The 25,749-nt window shown below is 38.9% G+C and overlaps 1 protein-coding gene across 4 annotated transcripts in view; it reads left to right on the top strand.

Annotated features, from left to right (window-relative positions):
• Positions 1–25,749, top strand: part of mllt3 (MLLT3 super elongation complex subunit) — a 68,121-nt gene that overhangs the window by 17,797 nt on the left and 24,575 nt on the right. For all 4 annotated transcript variants that reach the window (XM_067580041.1, XM_067580039.1, XM_067580038.1 and 1 more), the window contains exons 3-6: positions 18,989–19,071; positions 21,120–21,263; positions 23,516–23,554; positions 25,523–25,651. In XM_067580041.1, the coding sequence (XP_067436142.1) occupies positions 18,989–19,071; positions 21,120–21,263; positions 23,516–23,554; positions 25,523–25,651 (395 nt within the window). The remainder of the gene's footprint in view (positions 1–18,988; positions 19,072–21,119; positions 21,264–23,515; positions 23,555–25,522; positions 25,652–25,749) is intronic.

Genomic DNA, 25,749 nt, shown 5'->3' with positions numbered 1-25,749 from the left:
GGAAAGAAATGGGCGAGCTCAGTGAAAAGAGTGAGAGATTTGTGGTGTGTGCAGAGCAGGAACGACACAGAAGAGCTGAGCTTCTTTTTGTGTTTTTTTAAGACCAAGGTGCTTTTTGTTAAAGGAAAAAATCCACTTGAAACTAAGATTTGTCCTGGTTTAAAAAAAAAAAAAAAAAGAATGAGGTGCTGTATCAGCCTGCCTGGCTTTGTAATCAAAAACTGTGTTACATGTCAGTGTTCATGCTTTTCAAGCATTAGAAACTTAGCATTAGAAGTGAGGGTGTAACCTCAGTTTTAGGGCTATGGTTTGATACTTTTTTCTTAATACAGGAGGGAAAATGGAAGAAACAGAATAACATTTTTGTCATTTATTTTGAAAAATGTAAATAATCTGTCAATTGCCAGGGCAGTGGATAATTCCTGGAAGACTGCAAGTTGTAGTCATTCCTCAAAAAGGAAATGCTTCATCTCAAGGGGTTTATCCTAATGAATAAACTTGTGTCATCATATAGGGACATGAATAATTCCTGGACAAGTGTGGGTTGTGCTAGTTTATACAAGACAGTGGAGTAAATGGGTGCACTGCAGCCACTTATTCATAATGTCTGATGTAATATATGTTGTAGTATTTATTTTGTTGTTTGGTTAAATGTTGTGTTTTGTTATTTATGTGAAACGCAAGACAAATGTCAGAAGAATATTCTGATAATAAAGTGATTCCTGGAAGAGTACAGCTCGTGGTTGTTCATGTAGAGCTGCAGCGTGTGCTAGTTTATACAGAACAGTGGATCATTCCTGGACAACTACAGCTTGTTCACATTTCTACAAGGCAGGCACATCATACTGTACATTCAGAAACATTATACTAAGATTCAAACAGTGTTGTTGGATTATTTATGTTTCCAGAAACATACCCAGCTGCAAAAGTCTGCACACAGTACTGGTCTGATCTACCTCTGTTAGTCCAATGTCACTGTAACTTAACAGAAAGTTAAGAGAAGCGATAGATGCTCTTCCAGCTCTATTTTTAGACATGTGCTGTATGAGCTGTACATCCAGGGGCTAACCCAACATGGATTGTCCCACTGCCAAAGCTGCTCCGTTGGAACTTGCTCTAGAGTGCATGAGGCTAATTCAATAGTAAATATTTGGCTCACAGCGCGTACCATACTAAAGAAAGCAAACGTAAGCTCCTCTACCAAACGTTTCAGAAAGATAACACGTACCTTTACACCCCTATTAGAAAATCTCAGCCCTATCTTCTCTTATCCTGAGGATCAGCACGGACACATATGTTTACCAGCAGTTACTCATCATATCGTTTGTAAGAAGCTGTGATCTATTTATGTGATATCATAAAATGACTGTGATTGTCTTCAATCTTACGTATCCCTTGGCGAGCCTTTAGGGAAGCGGCTATGCACTGCTCTTTATTCAAGGAGATAAAACCTATAGGTCAGTCTTAACCCTGGACAGCTTTTCTCTTGAAATAGTGAAACCTAACGTCTGAAAATACTTCCAAATTATTGCGGCCTGTGACTTCTAAAAGTTTCATCAACGATTACACTTTGAAACTATTTAAAGCTGCATGCATGCACACCTCGTATCTGAGGCTTTTTAAAAAAAGACCTCAGAGAAACCGACTTTCTGTAACTGAAGACAAAGTAGACAACAATAGTCGAGGGAATGTGTTAACAGTGAGCGAGTATCTCGTTTCCTTAAAGAAAGAGTGTTCTGTTAGCCAGATTGGTGACAGTATAAGCCCCATACAGTGTACACACACACACACACACACACACACACACAGATTGATGCTTTAATGATTGGGCCAACATGTTAGCCTCTGGCCATCTCCTGGGCTCTGTGGAACGCTCGCATGAAACCTTTTAACTTCCCTCATCCTCCACTCAGGCTTAATTTGTGGCTTGTGTGCACATACCACATAAGTCAAGTCACTGCAGTGACCTATACATAAGATGCAGATCCTCAGGCTGAAATATGTCTCAGAAGCTGCAGAGCATTCCTTTCCTCTTTGCTGTGGCTTTGTTAATGTGATGATACTGGGATTGATATCCTCACAGGAGATGAAGGATGCTGTCCTGTGAATTGTTATTGTCTTCCACTGTTTTGACTCTCTGACATCATCATAGCTTCCATCCTTTAGTAAAATCCCAGTGACATTTCATAATGAAGCATGCAACATGTCAAGAAGTCTCCTCTGCTATTAAGTGTTCCACCCTACAAGTGATTACAATACTAGAGATTGATGAACTTGCTAAAGAAGAAGCCAATCAGCTGCGTGCATGCGTGTACAGTTGAAATACTTGTATTGCGAGCTGTAAAGCAGCCTCCTGTCTATTCTAGCTTTCAAATGCTGCCCCGACCATTTTCATCAGACATCTTTAAATTCTCTTTAAATTAGAATTAGTCTCTGCAGTTCTCTTCTCTCTGTCTTTCTTTCAGCCAGTGTGGAAATACCCCACACATTTTCAATTCATCCCAGGCTTAAAATAATGAGAGTGAATATTGGACTTGTATTTGTCACATGGCCAGAAACACGATTCTAAATGAATGCTAATGTTGCTCTGAGTCCATCTATCAGTGGTGAGCTTCTCAACCCCCAAGTGGCCAAAAAAATGAATACAGCTTTCAGGCTAGATTGAAATTCTCCTAAAACTTCAATTAAATAGACTCTGGCATTTTTTTATTCCTGTCTCCTTTATTGGTTATTAACCATATTTCTCTTTATTCCTCTGCCTGGTCAGTGTACAGGAACATTCAGTGTGTTTGCATGCACTTACATTTACATGCATGTAACCGGTTGATCCTATGACTTTTCATTTAGTGTCATCATCTAGTAAAATTAAATTTTGTCCAGTACTCTGCTTTATGTCTTAATACAACCTCAGCTGTACTTTGTGTTTACAGTTAATTAGCAAATGTTAGCATGCTAACAAGCTAAATCAACAAAAAAAGCACGTTAGCATGTTGATGTGAGCATTTAGCTGACGTACAGCCTCACAGAGGCTCTAACATTACTGTAGACTCTCAGTCTTGTTACATGTAGGCACGTGCTTGACAAAAACCTCTCATGAGGAAAGTGGATGAAAGAGGAGATCATTACACGGAGCGACGCATTTACATATTTAAAATAATTCCATCCAACCTGTAGTAACCTGGTGACTAGTATATGGAACCGTTCTGACAGATCATTGTTTGTGCCCTTGTTCGCTGAAAAATGATTCAATGATTAACCAAAACTTTCAGCTGTTCCTTTTTTAAATGAAGGAACAGGAAGAGTCCAGTTTGATATATTACTGGGAAACCCACAGGACACATGTCAAGAAAAACCAGAGCAGGTCATGTGATCCGGTTGGTAGTTTCTCTATGATTCAGACTCTTCTGAGACCTTCTATGATGGAGCACTTTCAGATTCGGTGTGTACATTATGTAGTAAATATGAGAAGGAAAATAACCGACATGGTGAGCAAAGGACCCTGAGACCCCCCCCTCCTTGTCCCCCTCTTCCAGTGTCTGGCAGAAATCAAAGAGCTGCAGGAATTTGCCAGTAATTGTTTTACGATTCCTCAGAAATCATACCTACTTGTATAGGTGGAACACAAAGAAAGCAAGAGCCATGAAAGCTGCAGGCTGGCTGCTGCTGCCGGCATGAAAGGATGGGGAAGGGGGAGGAGGTGCTGATAGTCGGGGTAGCCACCACCAAATAACAGGAACTGAGCTGTAAATGCCGGCTCTCCCTCGGTTCAGTCAATGAAAGGAGGTTGGAGGAAGTGGTTTATTGAAGCATGGTTTATATGGGCTGTCTGTTGGCAGGTCTTTCACTCCTTTCTCACTCGCCCCTGCCATAAAACATTTGTCTTTTATTTACAGTCTCCAACCTCCACACACCAATGCTGGAATATTGTCGTCAGGACTCATGAAAGGAGCCATGGCCTCCCTTTTCAGCAGGGAAATTAATAGAACTCAAAAGGTGAAATTATTTACCGCAACTAACACTTGTTTTATTACACTGGTTTAATTTAATCAATCAACAGATAATACAATCAAAAGTCATTATCAAGCACAAACACTCTCTGCTTCCAGCTTGTCAAATATCAGATTTTGCTTCTTTTCTCTGTTTTATATCATATTATTCTCCGTCTTATAGTGAAGTTCCCCTTTAGCCCTGAACATAGCTAAAATACAAAAACACAACTGTCATCACAAAACAGGTAGGATTTCCTTTTGTAATGCTCCAGCTTTTTGTGTATGTTTGACCACTATCTGTACCTCTCCTGTATCAGCAGGAAGGATGTTGAATTATTTTTGTGCTCAATAATATGTGTTAGAAGACAATCAAATAAGGTTTGTTTTACAAGGGTAAAATAAAATATATATAAAAGATATACAATGAAATGTGTTAATGTTGCAATGAATTGTAATAAAATAGGATTTCTAGGAACTCCTTTTGTAATCAAGACAAACCTACATCATTATTCAGTGTTTCTATCAGGATTTTTTTCAGCGGCAGTGCTGTTGTGCGTGTGCAGAGTCCATGTTGCCAGGACCCGTATTTGTGCACACCAGCAGCGAAATGACTTTAAAAGTACTTTCGAATAGTTCCAGATAGGTTTATTCATGTTCATTGAGCCGTGTGTGTGATAATTTACAGGAGCTTTTGACAGCAGAAGGACTCTGGAGGCCCAGATAGCTGTAGTTGTAATAAATTTCAAGTAATGAAATGCCTCTACACAGTTGGTGGGTTTGGGGGTCCCCCCCCCAAGAAAATTTGATTTTATTTGAATAAAAACTATCCATTTTCACATTTAAAAAAATGTAATTAATTTAATTAAAAAATTTAAATTTAATTAAAAAAAAAAACAAAACGCTGGTTGTAGTTTTTCACAGTACACTCAGACATTAGCAAGAAGAAAAGTCAAACAAATATGCTCACTGATGAAGTTAACGCTATGCCCTGAAGTAATCAGAACAGGATTAGAATTGATTTACATTTTAAATATAACTAAATGTTTCCAGAGCAAAAACAGTAATGTTTACAACAACAAAGTCTTTATATAAACTCAATAATATCTCACTGGAAACAAATCTAAAATGTCAATAAAATAAATAATATTTCTGACATGAAAATACTGAGTGAAGTTTAGAAAGAATGAAGAACATAGACATCAGTCACTACCAGTATCAGTCTTTCCTCCTGCTGCTGATGTGATTTACTGCTGCAAGTACTGCTGGTAGAGAGGAGGGGCTGCTTTTGTCTCTGCTTTGAAGAAGAATTTGCCAAATTTTAATATTTGTGGCAAAGAAACTGTTGGACTTCATACAGCCAGCTTTCGTTTTATTTTGTTTGTAACAACTCGCTATTAGCTCAGCCAGTGTGCTGTTGTGTAAAACATACATGCGGTGGATGGGACACTGCGGGCAAAGCACTTAAAAATATCGGCTTTTCTACATGTTCATGCTTATTGAACGGCTGGTTTGATAAAATACGTATTGGCTTTTCACTGCACAGAGGTTTTACTGCTCTTACAGTAATGAGCATAGTTGTTGAGCTGTCTGCTCTGCGTGCGTGCGCGCGCGTGGGTGTGTGGAGCAGCCGAGCCCCGCCCTAGGTCAAACACGGACACAGGGAGCAGAGGAGAGGCTGCAGCAGTGACACCAATTCTTATTCACTCACCACTGTCTCCAGTCAGCTGCTTGAAGTGGAGAAAGTTTGGAAAAGTGGTTTGTTTCCAGTCACTTCAGAGAACTAAACTAATCATTGCAGTCTAACAAGTTACCAAATGATGCTGTTCAAAGTCCTGCCAACACAAACAATGAGGAGTATTGACAGCTTCTTCTTTAGCTTAGTAAAAGGTCACTGACTCACAAGTCTTCATTGTTTAACAGCTACATTGCACAAAAAAGAGATTTGAAAGGGGGGGAATCCCAGATTTTCATATTGGTGTTGTTGGCAAGAAGTTTGGCTGCACTTTGATGTCTGGTTTTTCTTGGATTTTCTCTTGATGTGTTGTAGGCGTCTGATGGTGTTCATCTGTTCAGGCACAGTAGCTCTTGCTGGTCACAAAATTTTAAAATCTTTTGAGTATATCAGAACTGTGTTTCAAACAGCAAGCTAATTCCACTACCAGAAAGACACAGCATACCTGGTATTAAACACAGCAAATGTTAAAGCTTTCATCAGCAGGCTGTATATGAAGTCACATCAAGGAGAGAAGCACAGTTGACATCTTAGCATTTATTAAAATGAAAATGCCACAGATTATTTAAGTGGCATTGTAGCAGTATGAAATTAAATGCTTCATGCTGTCAAGTGATTTCTTGTTTGTTTGTTTTTCATTGCTGAAAACGGCAGCAGTGGTTTGTCCATACGTTGCTGATCTCTTGTGCAGCACCACCGTCAGACCAGTGTTACCCCTCGACTAACAGTTCACAGCAAAGTCTTGCAATTCATGATTAAATATCCATTAAATTTGCAATGGTTATGTGTTGTCCCCAGAGGATCAACACTAATGATTTTAATGACCTTCCTTTTGTGCAGAACGGCAGAATTTCCACTTTCCACAAAAAATATTCAAGTCAAATAGGAAGATTACATGTGAGTTTCTCCTCTAGCTAAAATCCACTACCATGCTATAGAAACATCTCATAATGTAATGGCAGGTTGCTGTGAAAATGTTCCTGATGTGAAGATGAATCCTGTTGATTATAATCAGTGTAACCTTTCCATTAGCTCTCTCTGTGTAGCTCAGCTGTATGTTGATACCCTCTGCTCACCAGCATGTCTGTACATGTGAGGTCTCAGGGAGCCCCAGCTGTACAGCTGTCTGAGGCAACACAACACTATTAGTGCACATGTGGACAAACTACAAAACAGCCTCAATGATCCACAAGCCCGAATGTATCGTCACAAACTGGCTCAGAGTCGGCGACAAAAAAGGGGATCACACATGAATAGAGTTTGTAAAATGACATTTATTGTCAACTTAAGATAAAATGTAATATAGTGATAAGGTTAGTAATGAATGCAGTGTGTGTGATGTGTGCAGACAAAACACATAACTTTAACCCATATGGCTGCTGGAGGGATGGGAGGAAGAAAAGAGAAAGAGGTTAACAAGGAAGCCACCCAAATAGGCTGAGGCCTAAACTACCCAGGTGCAGGTAGTTTCCTGACGCCCTCTCCGGCCCCGCCCACCAGCTCCTGAGCTCCTGAGCAAGGAAGCCAAAGCAACCTCCCAGGCAGAAGGCTGAGAGGGATGTCACAGTATGTTGCTGCTGGAGGTGGGCTGCCAAAAGGAACGGAAGAGGAAAATATCAACCACTAGTGCAAAGATAAAGGCAAGCTGTGCTGTTTCTCATACAGGTTGGCTGCAGGGCTTCCAAGATTCTTCTAAAGATAAGAAGGGTGTAGTCAGAAGATGCTGAATTTGGAGGAGATGAATGTAGCTGAATGTCAGGGATAGATGGCCACCGGTGCTGACTGGTTAAGTTAAGTCTGTCACGGTTGAGTATTGTAACAACATGTGAAGTTTGCATCCTGTCCTGTATAGTGGTCGGCCATTCCTTCAGTGTCAAAACCAAACTGAACACATTTCCACTGCCAGTGAAAGCAGAGATGTTTGTGTTAATCACGGTGAACATTGTTGTAATCAGAAGAAAAGCATCGTTTAGCAATTTAGTAGAAACACATGACTGTGTAAAAGTTGAATTGTAGGGATGGGAGTGTTTGGGAATCTCACGATTCAATTCTGATTCTTGGTGTCTGATTCAATTTGAATCGATTCTTGATTGAATTAATAGAAAAGGGGGGACTATTTTTAGTCTTACTCCAGTATACTGTGTGCCAAACCATTCACTGGTGTCCTTAGTCTACTGAAATACAATATGAAAAACAAATGGCTGTTATAAATGGTCCACAGTGTTTTGATTTTAAAAAGTTCACTGCATTAATTGATTCATTTGAAAGTCTCTTACAGTCTTCTGCCTGTATGAGAATAACAAAATTAAAATGGAATTTAGTGACCAACATCACTAGTTAAATGTCTTTTGTAAAAACAGAAGCTGCTGTGTTTGCTCTGGTGGAAGGAGAGAGGGAGGTGGAGTGCTCAGGCAGTGGAGAGTAGCCTCTGTGCTGCACAGTTAGCTCCAGCAGAAAGTCATCACTGTCCAAGATGCTGAATAGGCACAGGGTTTTTGAAGTGAAACAGATTGAGCATCAAGTTATCTTCACCTCAGAGTTGGTTGAAGTTGTTTAATGCTTCAGCTTGTGTTGGTCAACTGGTCTTGGGCTCTGCTAACGTTAGTCCAAAGTTAGTTTACAGTGGAGCAGCTGATAACATTTATTTTAATGGCATATGATGACTATATTTTCAGGATATGACCTGTAAGATGACTTGAGTAGATGCAGCAACAAACATCATAACATCCACACATAATGGTTCTCAAGGGAGGTGTAGCATGGGGGTCTATTGGCAATCCCATGGAGCATCCCTATAATTTGGAACCTCAACCCCCACCCTTCACTTCCCTTCCTGTCCTCCTTTTCATCTGTGTTTGGTCCCATGAGGTGGGTGTGGCTTCTCACCTATGAGGTTTTAGTCCATGGTGTACATATGGTGTTTATTTTGTAATTTCTTGTCATCCAGTTTCTGTTTTTAAATTGTTTTTTTTTAACAATTATACCTCTGTCTGTGTTTAATACTCTGCTTTAGTGTGTCAGGAAGATGATACTCTCAATAATATGAGCACATTCTTTGAATTGATTGTTTGAAATCAGCCACAGTTTAACCAAATGAAGATGTTTTTCTTCATGATGAGGAGTGAGGGGTGTAAGCTGTTTTTCCAGACCCCTGCTCAAACCTTTAACTGCCCCAGACTGGCCACCTGCGGTGCCTCTTATCTAGTGAGTTGGCTAACAACACTAACTTGGATGTTTCTTGCGATCTGGTCTTTTAATCTTCGCAGATTAATCATGACCCCGTTTGTGTTTTAGAGTCTTGTTGTTAGCTGATTAGTGTGAGGTCGTCAGGGTCAGCGGAGTTCCTGCAGGACTGTGGAGAAAACGGTAGTGTGTGTAGTTGTTTTTAAGAGAGTGTGCTCAGTCATCCAGAGACTCCATCCCTACTGAGTTGCTAATCACCACCCACCACTGTTAGAGGAGCTCACATCATGAGTACTCTGTTTTAGACTGCTATATTGTTATATTTATAGAGATTAATTGGAAGAAATGTGGAGTATTCTGCTCAGAGTGTTCATTCACATTCACAGTGACATGAGAAACGCAGTCGTGCAAAATGTGGAATATTTCTGTTTATTCAGGATGTTAAAATCATGATTGACTACAGCATCTCATCAAGAAATGCACTATATATTTCATTAGCTCAAACACTCCAAAGTTAGGCTAAATTTTGACAAAGGGTCCCTAGACTCCTCACCTCAAGATATCTGAATGAAGATGTGTTCTATGGTTACCCATGAGTCTCCCTTCACAGACATACTCACTTTATGCTAATTCCATGCAGTTTGGGGAAAAAAATATGCAGTTATTTGCATGCAGTGTAAATGTGTTATTTTCACCTATTCTAAAAATGGTGTATTTTAATATTTCTGCATACTGGAGCCATAAACAGTCTTGGAATTGCATAAGTTGGGTATGACTGGAATGCTGAGACTCTTGTGAATTCATTGAGTCCAATCGTATTCATGTGCGATGATGTTAGTCCCCATAGTAGCCATTTCATTGTAGTGAGACCATTTTTTTTGAAACTTGACCTCACTGTATAAAATGACCTATTGTGACCTCTAGGATAATCACAGCCTCATGAAACTTTACAACCACAAACTAGAGACTGAGGGCATTAAGAGGATGTATGGCTTTCCTAGATATACTGACAATAAGGGATTTCTGAGCAATTTCCAGAACACAAGGTGCTCACCATCCAGTCACCAAAAAATGCAATTCTTACAGAAATCTCCAAATGTCTAAAGTTTTTGATACCAAATCACAGCATGAATTTTTCTGTGGCATTCCTCAAGGTCTTATGTGGTATTTTGGAGGGATTTTTGACTATTTTGTATCAATTCTTGAGTGGTCAAATTATTACATTTTGCACCAAATCTGTGCAACAAGCCCCTATACACTCTAAACATTCAAAATTTGAATAGGCACCTAACCAAAACATGATGTTTATCACCGATTTATGACTAGAAAAACTTGACACACAGTACTGACCTGCATCTCAAATCTAATCTTCAGGTTCCCAGCTTTCAGATGATGTATACCACTTCTATGTGGCATATGCTGTTGACCTACTATCTTCCCCTAAAGATCCCCTGCCCCTCCCAAAAAGACAGAAATGGATCTATGGTAGGGAAGAGGGTGAGAGGAAGAGGTTAATTTGTGTGTCCTCAAAGCCCTCAGAGGCTACAGTCACCGTTTTTGTTGTGTGGCGTTACCATTGTTACATGTAGTTATCATCTATCACAAGGTTAGTGGAGAAGGTCCATGTTACTCTGGCCTGCAGTAATGCAATAGACTGACTCTCCTCAGGACACAGAGCAGCTCATTCTCTGTCATTCCTGCTGGCCTAGTATGACCTCAGCTACCTGTTCACTGTCCACTGCAGAGCAGCTGATCATTCATAAGCTGGATTTACTCACCTGCCTACTTTCTATAAATGTCAGTATGCTGTGCTGTTTGTTTTTGTAGTTTGTCTCAGTTGTTTTGTTGGTGTTTCTACTGTGGGATTGTAGGTAAATGTTAGTCCATAAATCTGCTACTCTTTAGCCATGCTAGTGGTGTGGCTCTAGGGATTACATTGTCAGTCTGTTGGTCAGACACTCAACCAATGTGGTCCACGCTGAAATATCTCAACAACTGTGATGGAATGCCATGAAATTTTTATAGACATTCACATTCCCCCGAATGATGGATCCTACTGACTTTGGTGAACGCCTGGTTTTCCCTCCAGTGCCACCATGAGGTTCAGATTAGTGGTTTTGAGGGAAATGTCTCGACAGCTCTTGGATTAAATTTGGTTGTAACATTCATGATCTAGTGCCTTCAGCGGGTCAAAATTCCAATTTGTCTCAGTCAGCCTCAGCTGTACTAACATGCTAACACGCTAAACAAAGATGGTGCACATTGTAAACGTATCTGCTTAACATCAGCATGTCAGCATGGTCACTGTGAGCATGTTGGCACGCTTACGTTAGCATTTAGCTCAAAGCAGCACTGTTTCCATGTACAGCCTCACAGAGCTGCTAGTGTGGCTGTAGACTCTCAGTCTTGTTTTTTTTCTAAGAACCGACTACGTCAGCGAACATCACTGACCAGACATAATGTTAACTGAAGGCAAGATGCTGCTCCTGAATGCAACAAGTCAAGCAGCTAAATCAACTTCTGAAGAATAAGTATTTTAGGGGAAGTAATTAGTTAATTTGTTGATTTGTCCTTCTGTCACATGATTGTTTGGTTTTTATCTGTTTTAGTCTACTTTTTAACAACTTCATCAACTTTCTGTCTTTGTTTTGTTCAATCATTGATTCAACACTGCAGAAACCATATTTTTTCTTTTTTTCTCCCTCCAAACACTCGCTGTACAAATGCTGGCATTTATTGGACAGCTGATGTTGAATGCTTCCATTAGGATAAAGAGTGGATGATTAACAGTTAATCAGTGAGTGGAAGGAGCTCATATGTGAACCACAAGAGTCACTAAAGAATTTCTGATTTCCAGGCTTTTGTTTTATGGTCAAGCCTTGCCGTCTAGCCCGGCCTCATTACAACCCAGTCTGAGTGGAAAGGGCAAATACATAGTGACTGGCATTGTTCTGTGATTGGCATCTCAGTTTAAACCAAGGCCATGTTAATAAACGACACGGCCCTGTCCCTCTTTGAAAGCTTCTGTGAGCACTGGCAAGTTTTCTGTTACAGGTCAGTGGTCGCTTTGTGCATCTCTGCCTCTCAGACGCTCCTTCAGATAATAGTAACCTTTTCAACCTGAACTACTGAACCCCGCTGCACTGACTTCTCTTTCACATTTCCTTATTTTATCTCATGTCTTCATAAGCCTCAGGGGTTTTTGCTCTCACTGGTACCTGACAGTTTTTGAGTTACGACACATCTAGGGTTTTCATGACCGAGTTTGGACAGTAGTGTCTCCCCATTTTAGATTTGCTGAAATGTTGTTATCACAGAAATGCTTTTTTAAATGAACAAACAGTAGGTCTGTGAAAAGTGTTTTAGTTTTGTAGGACATTAGAGGAACCCTGGTAAATTTGAATACACATTTATCTAGTTTTTTTTTTAATTGCCACTTGAGATTAATCCTGAGAACATCAGTGATATATTTATATTTACATGTGTGTATTGTGACATTTTTTTAAACATTCAAATGGATTTGTCAATTATTTTTTCAATTAATTGTTTTGACTATAAAAAGTTTTTAAAAAATGCTCATTAAATTTACCCAGAAACCAAAGATATTCAGTTTATTATCATAAATGACAAAGAAAGCATCAAGTTCTTACAGCATTTTTACTTGAAAATGACTGAAATTGTTAATTGATTATAAAAAGTTGCAGACTAATCAAGACTAATTTTGTGGTTCCTGGAACAGAAAATAATTTTTTGAGTATATTTTGTAAATACAAATCTTTTCCACATTACAAAATAAAAAATGGTACAATAGCATGATGATGCACTCTTGATTATGTTGTGATGTCAAGGTAGTTAATTCCTACATTTCCCAGAATGCCTTTCATAGAAACCAACATAATTGTAAGATTTTAGCAAAGTGTGGAAATGGGAATGTATATAAAGCTGTCTTTTCTTTTTGTCATTATTAATTTTGGACATAAATGGGGGAGAGTGAGACAGAGAACAACATGCAACCAAGGTCCCCGACTGGACGCAAACTGGGACATTGCTACTCATGGTCTGCGTCTTTTCTGATCCCAGCTATACCTTCTTTGGTGTATATGTCTGCTGATGAGAAACAAGAAGCGTCAGTACAGAAATGCCAAACATACAGTAGGGTCTAAAAGTCTGAGACCACATTGAAAATCTCTAATATTTTAACATAAACTTGGAAATAATCAGAAAGTTTGAGGATTCAGAAACATTTAAAAACAAAGGCAGTTATGACATGTAGAGTAAAGAAGAAATATTTAAGATTCTGCACTATTTCTAGGTCAGCAATCACAGTTAAGCAAATTTATGGCACTTGACCAACTTAACTCTTGGTTAACTTAAGTTCTATTGTCAGTGTGTTGCAGATTGTTAAATGTGACTTTTCATAGTACTGTATTCACAATTATTATTGCAGCCAAACCCGTAACCGTAATGAGAGGAGCAGGTCATGGCATGATGGGGGGAAAAAAAGCGAATGCATGTGCCGCAGAAATAACATTACCTACAAAGTAAGCTAGGTGTGTGTGTGTATGTTGGCACTGTAGTCTATAATTTTGCCTACTCAAGGAAAATTTCAAGGGAAGGAAACTAAGTCCTATATGTAAGGAGGGATGTAATGACTTCTACAGTTTCAACAGCCATGTATTATTATTAGGTCATCATACCATCAAGTAATAGCCTTCCTATAATGAGAACAGTTGTATTAACCAGCTCTATAATTAGCTGAAAATCATGTTTTCAAACATCAAATTGGCTTAAAGTTTGATTATTGTAGAGGTGTAAACAATAGAAACTATATAAATGCAGCAGTAGTGGGAGGTTAGTATGAAAGGTGAAAGACAAATGAACAAACACAGGCATAAATGATCAACTAACAGCACTGGCATCTGCAGATATCTTTGTAAAAAAATCTGTTAATAGTGTCAAGATTTTTCATATCAGTGCTTACCTCACTTTTTTGTCTACTGTAGTACTGCTGCATGTATGCAAATGATGTACTGTTATACTTATGTATGCATATTATGTACAATAACTCATAGTGAAAACAGCGACAAGGTCTTTTTGATCTTCTTTTACTGTCCAGCAGACTAGGCAATGGACGTGCATTGCTGCCACCCGCCAGTTAAAAACAACAACACGTTGGCGTACGTGTTTATTTGCATGTACAGCGGGGCAGTGAGATCCGATCACAAGTGGTGACATCAGATGCATGCGGAGATGCATTCTAACGCCAGGTGTGAACTGACATACTTAAGAGCCGTCCACTTGTGATCGTATCACCCAAGACGCATGTTAATGTCATGTGAACGGGGCCGGAGGCTTGTTCAAGTAACTCAAATTGCAGCCACCTGTTATAAATGTGACTGTGTCTCAAGTTTCCAGTAGGGGTGGGCGATACCGCAAAATTTGGTTTCGATCCAATACCAAGTGATACAGGGCCAGAATCGCTGATATCAATACTGATACCGATACTTTTGATGATTAATAGCAGCTTATATACTGTCATGTAGCAGAGACCTGTGAGACCAGGGTTTGATTCCCAACTGAAGCAGGTGGTATAGTTTTTTTCAATTCCATTAAAATCATTCATTTAGATAACAAGTTTCAATGGGCTGAATATATTATATCTGTATACCTGGATATTCCCGCCTCTCTGAAAAGACTCTCTGTGACTGTGTCAGGAGTCTGACGAGGCATTGCCCTCCTCCTCCCTTCTTTTCTGTTGCAGCTCAGAATTCTCTTTCTCGTGGTTTTTCTAGTGCCAACAACGGCTTTTTGGTGAGGAAACTGAGTTGTAGACTGTCCCGGCACACTTGTCTCACAGCTGGCTGTACATGCAGACCGATGTTATCTGTCCAGCTCGAAGGATGGCTCGTTTTGTTGGAAATAAGGTTGTAGCTCATCGTCTGTCTTACTACAGTAGGAAAGAGGCGTTGTTTGTGTTTTAACAGCATTTCGCTTATGAGTTTTAACTAAGTGCCGGCTGCCTGCCAAACATCCAACTACTCATTTAAGTCCAGCTGGCTACTTTATTATATTAGTGTTTGAATCTAATAAAATAGTTTTGATTAACAAGTTGTGATTCGCTATACATTACTGCTAGCCTCCAAACATGACAGAGAAATGTGCTTATCTGTCCATATCAGTCCCGCCCCCACATGCTTTGTATGAGTGTGTGTGTGTGTGTGTGTGTGTGTGTGTGTGTGTGTGTGTGTGTGTGTGTGTGCATGCACTCAGAGAGAGTTTGGGTCCTGCTGAGTAGAGAGCATGGAGTCATCTTCAGTCTTTGACAAAGATTAGCAAAATAACTGATAACAAAACACATTAAGAACTGCATTGATTGCACAGACGGGGGACATCCTCATTAGACGGGTTACTTCAGAAAACACTGATGGCAGCAATGTGACGATTGCACAGTAAGCATTAAAAAGTCCACTGAAAGCACTGCATTTTCTATGGACGCCACACACATGTTTATGGGCTTAATGAATGAATGATTCCCAGTTACATGGCGCCATCTCTAAATGGCATTGCAAACACACAGTAAAACAGGCAGTGTTGTCAAACTAAAACTGTGTCACACTGTCATTTTAGTTTAAAATGTCCAAGAACACTTTTGTATTTTTTTGTCATTGACCAATTATGCAAACTAATGTCAGATGTCCCAAATCATGTTTTAAAAATAGAATATGATAGAATGGAACTTCCTGCAGTAATATATAATGAAGTATAATGAGGATGAAGATGAATAGAAGTAGAGTTGATTCATTAGATTCATGTTGGGATAATGTGGCTCATCAGGTTTTTGAATAAACTTGAGTTCTTGCCAGTTTGAGTGCATGTTGTCATTAAAGCAAAAGGGGGAAATACTAATGGAAAAATCACAACAAATGCAAAATAGCAGTATATTTGTTTATGATGTGTGCTTTAAAAATCTCTGATATACAGTATTTAGCAGATTTTTAAACACTCAAATATTGATATTAGTATTGGCCTCTATCAGTCAGTGTAGTTCACCATAACAGTGCTGAAGTATCTCAGCATGACATCACGTCTGCTCAGTTATCCATGCAAATAAGAAAAATATACCAACACATGTACAGAGTTCATGTGCTTGAGTGTGAATTTTTCTTTCCATTTCAGGCGGCTCAGCTCATCTCCGTCTCAACCTCGGTTCATATAGAGGTGCATCGGTGAATGGGCTCCTTTAGCCGTCTGTAATTGAACCTGACCCTCTTGCACAATTAACTCTAACCCATAATATTTGCTCAGCGGTGTTGGGTTTTGGATGGCTCGGGCCCCAAGAGGTGATGCGGACCTCAGCGTAGTCCGTCAAGCCATCAATCACCGCTACTCCCTGAAGGGGCGGGGCTCCAAAATCAAACAAGAGAGCACAGTGATGCTAGGTGTTTGCAAGATCTCCAACATCACTGAAAGGCAAACTGTATTACTTCTTGGTGCTCCAACTGTGTCCACTTTACAGATGAATACCTATCAATTCATTCATTGTTCTGCTGCTGTTTGTGTTACTACTGTAAGCATTGTGGGACTTGAGACCTTGAGCTTATTTTGTTAAATTAAAGCTTTGTGTTTTCATAGTAACATGTGTTCATGCTATTCAGCCAAGAAGCATATTGGGGGGGAAAAAAAGGATTGTTTTGTATCAGACATTGTAGCGACACCAACATAAAAAATTTCAAGCCTTAGTCTGCATTTGCTGGTTGCAGCTTCTCCAACACAAGGATTTTCATGTGTGATTAGTAAACAGAATGTCTTTGGGTTTCGGACTGTTGGGTGGACAAAATGAGCAGTTGGGCTCTGTGAAACCTTTAAGGGCAATTGTCACTATTTTCTGACATTTTACAGACCAAACAATTAAGCTATAAAGAAAGTAATCATCAGATTAACAGATAATGAAAGCATTGTCCTAATTACCATTCCCATTATGTAATTGTTAGTAGTTATATTTATCTACCTAACTACTTAACATATGTTACATTACAGAGACCTGTAACATAAGTTGGGTTGTTTGTTTATTTGGATCAATAACTGCGTTCATAGGGTCCACATTGTGACAGTACAAATGAAAACCACATTGAATGACTCACAATGACATAATAGTAACGGATACAATTTGTGGACACAATAGTGTAATAGGTGGTGCTGGAGTAGATTTTGATGGTGCAGTGCCATCAAATCAGCCAAAAGAATCGTCCCATTTTTTTTAAAGAAAGCCCTGAACTGCACATTGAAAATCTAATAAAGGACTTTGACCTTAGAAAATGAAGTGTGTTTTTAGGAGATGGTACAATAACAAAAGCTTTTGTGAAAGCTTTTTCTATTTTTTAGGGGGTGGGGAATGTGGGACTTGTCAGCTCTGTAATTGTGTGTAATTTTCACATTTCAGTCTGTTTGTTCTTTTGATAGTGGACTGCATGAATGGGAGGATAGTTTTTTTTTTTAGTTTGGAAGCAGAGTACCAAAAAAGGATTTGATTTAGAAGTTTGCATCAGAGTGACAATCAGGGCTCAAGACTAACAGCAACCAAAGAGATCTCATTTAATTATTTATTTATTTATTTCAAACTATCGCTTAGCAAATGACAAACTGAACCAAGTGTTCGGAGCGCATCTTCTCATGCTGGCACAGCAGTCGGGTGGCCTAAAAATGAACATTCTGATTGATAGCAGATGGGTCACGGGTGGTGAAATAATACATCATTAATGAGGGAAATATTAATTACATTCTCTAAAATGTGAACATAGCAGAGAGCAGAGCTGCAGTCCGCTGCTGCTCAGCGGCCCAAATTACTGACTCACAACTAAAACTAACAATGGGAAATACTAAGAAATATACAAACACTAATAACAATGCCACAATCTTTCCAGACCACATAGGTTATCAGGAGCAGAAACAGCAGACATAGTAGGCTACATAAATATGAAACTGTATTGCAACGGCACTGTTGAGTTCACCATGGAAACATTTAACTATTACTGAAAGCAGCATCTCTAATCTTTAAAGTAAATTGTTAAAGAAAACACTCAAACATCAGCAGGGACAGATTTATTGATTAGTGGGGTACCCCAGGCAAACTCTCTTTCTTTATTTTCACTCTTTGTCTAACTGGGAACATCTCAAATCTTTTTTCTTTATTATTATCGGTCTGTTCTGTTGTCGCGTTTATTCCTGCTGTGTGAAAGGCTGTTAGATTTATCCATATCGAGTATAAAATATCCAAAGTTTATCATCATTAACAACATAACTTTTTTATTGTGATATTGATCATTTTATCGCCCAGCCTTCATGATGATAACAAAGTAATGAAACATTTTGATTTTGGGACAGTTAACATTCACTTCAGGATGGTTAAAATAGTTTTTCAGGATGGTTCTGGGACAGTGGTGGGAAAAAAAGTTAGTCTGGAGCCCTGCTGACAATATCTAAAGATCTGCTTTAGAACTGCTGTTAGCTCTTCTTCAACTGAACACACTCAGGTCTCCACATACATGAGCTTAATTGGTGCTTTTTCTTTAGAGTCCGCTGGGAGAGAGACTGAAAAACATACACCTCCAGAGAAGAACACCTGAGCTCTAGTAGTGTGTTTGTCTTTAAAACCCATGGGGGTGAAGGAGGGAGGAAGTCTTCACCTTGTCATGAGCCGGGTGCATTCACAAGCTTTACAGTTCTAAATTTCCACTTTTTTTTTTTTTTTTTGCATTGATACATCAGCGCATGAGATGGAAATGAGAGTTAATGAGCTCTCCTGAGAACGGAGCTGCAGGTTTGGTGGCTCAGTATGTTCAGTGGCTAAAAGACTTTGAGAAGCAAAGATAACAGTCCAGAGTGGTGAGAGAATGTCATAAATATAATGATGGTTCGGACTCTTTGTGTTCATCAAAGCAAACCACAGCAGCCACCAGTGTACACACAGACAGTTGCTACATGAATGTCCTCACACTGAGAGATTTTTTTTTTAATGTTTTGTCTGTTACCTTGTGTTGAAGGTTGATGGCCTCATTTTAATGTCAGATTTTCTCTTTGCTTTCAGTGTGCAAGGATCCACCGTACAAAGTGGAGGAGTCTGGATACGCAGGCTTCATCTTGCCTATTGAAGTTTACTTCAAAAACAAGGTACATTTAGCAATTGTACTCACATCTTACCTCTCATTCTATATCTTATACTCTACATTTCCCCCTTTCATTTCCTTGTAAGTACCCATATCTGCTATACGCACTATAACCTGCCTTCTAGTTATATAACTTAAGTTTGTGTAACATACATCTGATAATTAAAAACCATTTACCAGGAGCCCCTCAGATCTTTCATTTTTAATCATGCTAGCAGCGTGGCTCTACGGTGGCAATGACTGTCTGTCGGTCTGCCTCTTCATGTGACTACCAAAGACTAATATATCTCAACGACTTTGGATAGGTAGCTAATAAATTTTACACACGACACGTGCAAGACATGCATGATCCCTAAAGGATGAATCCCACTGGCTTATGTTAGCATGTGAACATGCTAACAAATGCTAACAAATTAAAACATGTTAAACAGTACATTTGGTTAAAATTCAGCATGTTTCCATTGTCATTGTGAGCATTAGCACGCCAACATTAGCATTTAGCTCAAAGCACCACTGTGCCTAATTACAGCCTCACAGAGCTGCTAGCATGGCTGTAAAATAACACTGTGTCTACACTGAAAGCTACTCAGTCGCTCATGTAATGTGTGTCTGAGAGAACAGTTCTATGTTAATCAATACAGCTGTCTACACAATACTCATAACAGCTTGCGTGTCACATGCGCAACTATGACCTGAAGTGTATTTTTAAGCTATAAGTCTATTTTCCTTTATTTTATGTGTGTAACTACAGTCACTGTGTATTGTCACTGTATATTGGCTCTGAGCGCTTCCAAAATACAGGTTCAACAATGTACCTGAATAGTGTTAGTCTTGTTTATAGGCATTGAAGTGTTCCTAAAGGGCAGCATTTGTATTTTTTGTGATTGATAACAATTTGATGGTTTTTTATGGTAATGTGCTAAATTTATGGTATTTTTTTTAAATGAAGAAGTTTGTGTTTTGACTAGATGAATAGACAAAGTGTGGCCATCAGGTCAGTGTAGCTCATAACCCTCATTATGGCACTTTCAGCAGTTTGTTTGTTTTTTTTTTCCCCCAATGTATTTCTGTAATGTACATTTGTGGATCCACAAATACTACATTTTCATCTTCTTAATTCTTAAATCTTAGAAACAGTAGTTTGACAAATTATCTTTCAATGTAAATTCACTTGCACTCAAGATGTTTGCACCTGTATATTTTGTTCAATGTAAAGGCTTTATATATATTAATGGCTGCACCATGACATCAAGGTGAAATTCCAACAGAATTCAGGTCATGTCAGTTTTATCTATAAAGCACAAAATCACAAATTTGCCATAAAGGGCTTTACAATCTGCAGAAGATACGACACCCTCAGAAGAGCAACCTCTTCCAGAATGGTCATTCAATAGAGTTCATGTTCAATTGTAAAATTACAATATGGAGAAACTGAAAGAAAATTGACTTGTGAAACAGAAGGTACAAAAATAAGCCATTCACCATTTGACAAAGCCACCGTACATTAAAGATACTCTCTATACCACTGTGTAGTTGTGGGCTGGCAGGACTAATCCAAAACAAATGTACAGTTGGCACTGTTACAGTTACACTGTTAAATTAATGATATAATGATTGTAAAAAGAGCAAGCATAACATTTCATAACATGACCTCTCTTCTTGATAGACATCAGGTGTGCTCTTTAAATAGATCACCTGCTGGCTTCTAACCAGAAGACTACAATTATTCACATAGAATTCATATGATAAGACATACTCTTCATCATTTATGGATCCATTAATTATGTCATTACCATCAATTTTATTATTCTAGCATCAACTTGCAAACTTGTAATAGATTTCCTAGTAGCTGTTGGCAGTTTCCTCCTACAGAAGTAGTGTCTAATGTCTTTGAATGTCATTGTTAAGCTATGTTAAGTTGCGTGGGAAGACTTAAAGCGGACAACAACTTAGCTTACATCTGAATGCACCTTCATGTGATGCAGTGCACTAGTGTTGATTGTGACTGTTGTCCTCTTCTCCCTCTCTGGGCGGATGACCACTTTCCCTCAGGAAGAACCGAAGAAAGTTCGCTTCGATTACGACCTGTTCCTCCACCTGGAGGGCCACCCGCCTGTCAATCACCTGCGCTGTGAGAAGCTCACCTTCAACAACCCAACGGAGGAGTTTCGTAGGAAGCTACTGAAAGCCGGAGGGGTAGGAGTGCATGGAGCTTGAGTGACAGTTTTTAATGCAAAACAGGCGTCTTCTGTTGCAGCCCACCTGACAGAAAAAAAAGTTCAAATCTGTTTTTCCAGTGAGAGTTCTCCAGAAACACTTTCACACCATTCATATAGTTCTAGAACACCACAGGCTAGTAAATCTGTTGGTCACTGAGCAGCTCCACTGCAACGTTCATTTTCTGTATATACACAGATCGCTCTACACATTCATTATAGACTTCTGGAGGAAATATCTATTTGCCTGTTATTATGAAATGGTATTAAGGTTTGAACGTGCAATACAGACACAGTTTTAACTGTTATGTTGTTTTTATTTATCTTAAAATCAAATACAAGTCTCATGTAAAAGAAACAAGAATATGACCCTGCTTTTTGACAAAAGACCATCTCAGACAATGACAAAGTAACACCTCTCTCTTAAGAAATAGAGAACCTCTACCGTCTCCATCATCAGAGCTAAGTGCTCATCTTCAGTGGTTTTGTTTCATTTTGCTGTGGCCTTCCTTCTTGTCATGTGGCACTTTGTACTAAGAAGCACGTAGAAGAGCTGTTGAAATATTCTGATTGCTCTGGGATGCACCAGCTTTATTTGCACTCCTTGTCATCGGAGGTCTTCTGTATCTGTGAGCTGCAATAAGAGGGAAAAAATCTGATTCTGATTTCTCTGTCTCACCTCCCCCCACCCCCCTCTCACTCACCCAAACACGCACACACAGCATACTACATTACTGTTCCTTTCTTCTGTCATATGTCTAACATTAAGTAACGCTAACATTAAGTTCACATGAACATTAAGTTTAACATTACGTTTTTTTTTACATGTGCTATTAAAAGCTCAATGTAAACATTTCGTCAGACGTGCATTCTTCTGTATCTTTAGCGTGTCGATCAATCTTTTAATTTAGCATTTAAGATTAGCAACTCATTCACTTCTCTAATCAGTACAGGACAGCAGTGGTTTCTTTTAGCTTGTATTGTATTTCAGCTCAGGTTAGCTGGTAAAATAACGTTAGCTTGGAAAAAAACATTTAAGTGTGCTTAACTTTGCGTGAATTTCAGGATGACTCATCTATAAATGTCGCTTCAATTTCATTGTGTTTTTACCACACGGTTTACAAAGAGTCTTGTTTTCCTTGACATCAAATGTGAAATGTATCCATGTCTGATCTCATCCCAACTCTCCCTAACATTTCATTGGAAAAGGTCAAGGGAAACAATCACTTTTTGAGCACGAGGACTTGCTAGTTACTACTACTCCTACTTGCAGCTTTTGCCGGTTTAGTTTGAGGTATGAAGGAAGAGGCAGAGTTACGACCTCAAGACTTGCCTTAACATGTGTTTTTCCTTATCCAGATAGAGATTGCATGTGCCAGGTGTAAATTGGGTATTACTGTAGTATTTGGATCCCAAATATTCAAGTCGACAAATTTATGATATGAGTTTTGGCACAATGGTACATTTTTCTGCCAGGGGTAAAAATGTCTTCTGACCTCTTTGTTCAACTCTTAGGCACAGCAGCTGTTGTTCACAAGAGAAGTGTGACTGTGCACACCAAATGTCATTCTGTTACAGTATATGAGGTGTAACCTAACCACTCCTGCTTTCTGGTATCTGAACAAGTCAGTGTATTGTCTGAGCTTTTTCTATTATATTTTAGAATAATTCTACAGTATACAGTATAATTCTTTTAAACATATAGATTCCAGTGATTCTCTTAACTTGAGTATTTGCTTCTTTTTTTTTTTAAGAGGCATGGTCTCTGCATGAATGACTATAAATTTAGCAGCACTTAGATCAGCTGATGTAGTCATTAAAGCTCTCTGTACTCGTTACAGTTGTGATAAACTGGCATCAGTTTACCTTTAGTTGCTTCCTCAGTGTGGTGTGCAGTCAGTCTATTGGCCCCCAGCCAGAGGACCCCTGTAGTCTGGAGGTTTTATGACTGGAGCTAAGTGCTCTCTATTTACTTTGCCCTGCACCCCCTTCTTAGCCTTGAAAAGGACTCAAGTGCTGACATAGACCATGTCGAAACTCACATTCCCAATTGTCAGGATGAGTCTCACCACTGAAAAGTACAGTTTCATTAAGTTACTTTACCACACCTTATTCCACTGATTTGGAGAATCATAAACAACTATTTGATCCAAAGTAATAAATCTTTGCCAGTCAGTATTTTATGAGATGAAGCTGTAAATGATAATAGTGTCTTGTCCCTCTCTTCAACAGCAACGGGATCCTCACAAACGAAGTTCAGAAGACTCAAAAGTAAGATTTCACACATGCTCAGTGGGTCATGAGTGAAACAGGCTTGTCTGAAACAACATTTTTAAACTTTTAAATTGGCTTCAAATTGCTTTTTATGTCGTGATAACAGCGCTTTAATCCCCGGCTGTTACGTTTGCCTTCATGCACCTCAGCACTCGATACAGACACAGTGAAGCAGCTGTGTTGTCTTTACTTGCATGTTCTGGCCATCGTTCTATCCTTGTAATGACTGCAGGATATTCCAGCAATAACAGGCACTTTTAGTTTGAATGTGTGCTGTGTGGACATTTGCTGCTCTTGGCATTGAAGATGGCAATGCACGCGTTCATTCCTCTTTAAGTTTTTCTTGTGTCTAACAAGCGCTGTCTCTCAGTACACAAAAGTTACTTTTTTTTAAATTCAAATTATATTTGTTTGTTTTTTTCATTTGTATGATGAGAATGAGGTCAAACTACAAATATTTTTCAAAATATCTAGGCTGTTGAATTAGCAGTTTATGCAGGCATTTTTAAAGAGAAACATTTTGAAAGTTCAACATTTCAGGAAATACATTTATTCACTTTCTCTCCAAGAGTGATATGAGATGATAAATCTCATGTCTGTATGTTAAGTATGGAGCTTGAGTCAGGAAGTGGCTAGCCTTGTTAGCATAAAGACTGCATAATGCAAGGGGAAACAGCTAGCCTGACTCTGTCTAAAGTGAAAAAGTACACCTACCAACACCTCTAAAGCTCACCAATTGTTTGTTTAATCCATACACAAACAGAAATGTAAAAGGATGATTTTTGGTTATAGGGGAAGTGATGTGCTCAAACTATTTCTTGGTGAACAACAGCAGGACACAGTGACTTTGCACAAATTGCCTTTTGTATATTTCTGTTTGTGGAAAGATTAAACAAAAAAAGATACATGTTAATTAGTGAGCTTTAGAGTTGTTGGTAGCCTGGCTAGCTGTTCCCCCCTGCTTCAGTTTTTATGCTAAGCTAGCCTAACCACGCCCTGACTCCAGCTCTCTACTTAACACACAGGCATGAGACTGAAACCAATCTTCTCATCTAACTCTTGGAAAGAAAGCAAATTAGCATATTTAGCATTTACCATTCTGAACAACAGAAGTATCATGAATGTATCCTCTTTTAAAGTTGGACATTGGTTGAAAATTTCTTATATCACCAGCGTAGTCTTGTATACAAAACAGCCGTACAGCCCACAAAAGAACTTCAGATGCTGAAAAGGCATTTGAGAGGGTTGAAAGAGCCTATCTATGGTACATTATGCATATTGTGGGAACTGGAGATAGTTATATCTCCAGTTTTATATATAATATATTTAGTATTTTATATATGACATGTTAAAGGTCTTAACAACAACAGTAATGAAAGGAAATCAATGCTCTAGCCATTTCCCTATAATATGAGGCATTAGACAGGGATGGATGTTCTCTCTTTAACTATTTGTACCCTATCTTACGCCACAAAAAATTAGAAAGACAAAGGCAATTAAACCTGATACCATTAAAATAGCTTCATACACAGATGATTTATGTGTCATAAATCAGACAATGCTTTCAGACATTGGTGACGTACAAGATTTAGTTCAACAGATACAAAACCAATTGGTGCAAGTCGTAGCTACTACCTCTCAATCCATCAATGGAAGACTACATTACTACTGAAATCCCAGTAGTGCACTATTTCAAATACCTGGGTAATATATTTTCCATCAAAATTATTATTTAAATCCAGAAATATCTGATTGAAAATTATCCAAAGACTAAAAATCTGACAGAGCATTCAATGCCAACTTTTGATAGACATATTTTTGGTAGACACATTTTGATACATTGACACATTTTAATTGGTATTCAAACACTATTGAAGTTTGATATCAAGCCATGCTTTTCTACTTTATAACTAACAAAGCAGAGAAGCCTCTGATGATTCTGGTTTGTTGCTGTTCCTCTGGCAGGTGATGGTAATGCAGGAGGGCTCGACCTCCCTGTTCGGCCAGCACCTGAAGCTGCCTACACTACCCAACAGCTCACTGACATCCACCTTCTCCGACCCAAAGAAGAGCAAAAGCTTCCATGGGTCAAAGGTCAGTGTTGTTTCCAGGTACAGCCTGGAGCTAAACAACCTTCTGTTCTGCCTGCACTCTCGGGCCCCACCCAGCTCTGAAACTTTTTACCCCTTCAA

Source organism: Thunnus thynnus, chromosome 22 (genome assembly GCF_963924715.1).
Source record: "Thunnus thynnus chromosome 22, fThuThy2.1, whole genome shotgun sequence".
NCBI lineage: Eukaryota > Metazoa > Chordata > Actinopteri > Scombriformes > Scombridae > Thunnus > Thunnus thynnus.
This window is presented reverse-complemented; position numbering and strand designations above follow the sequence as displayed.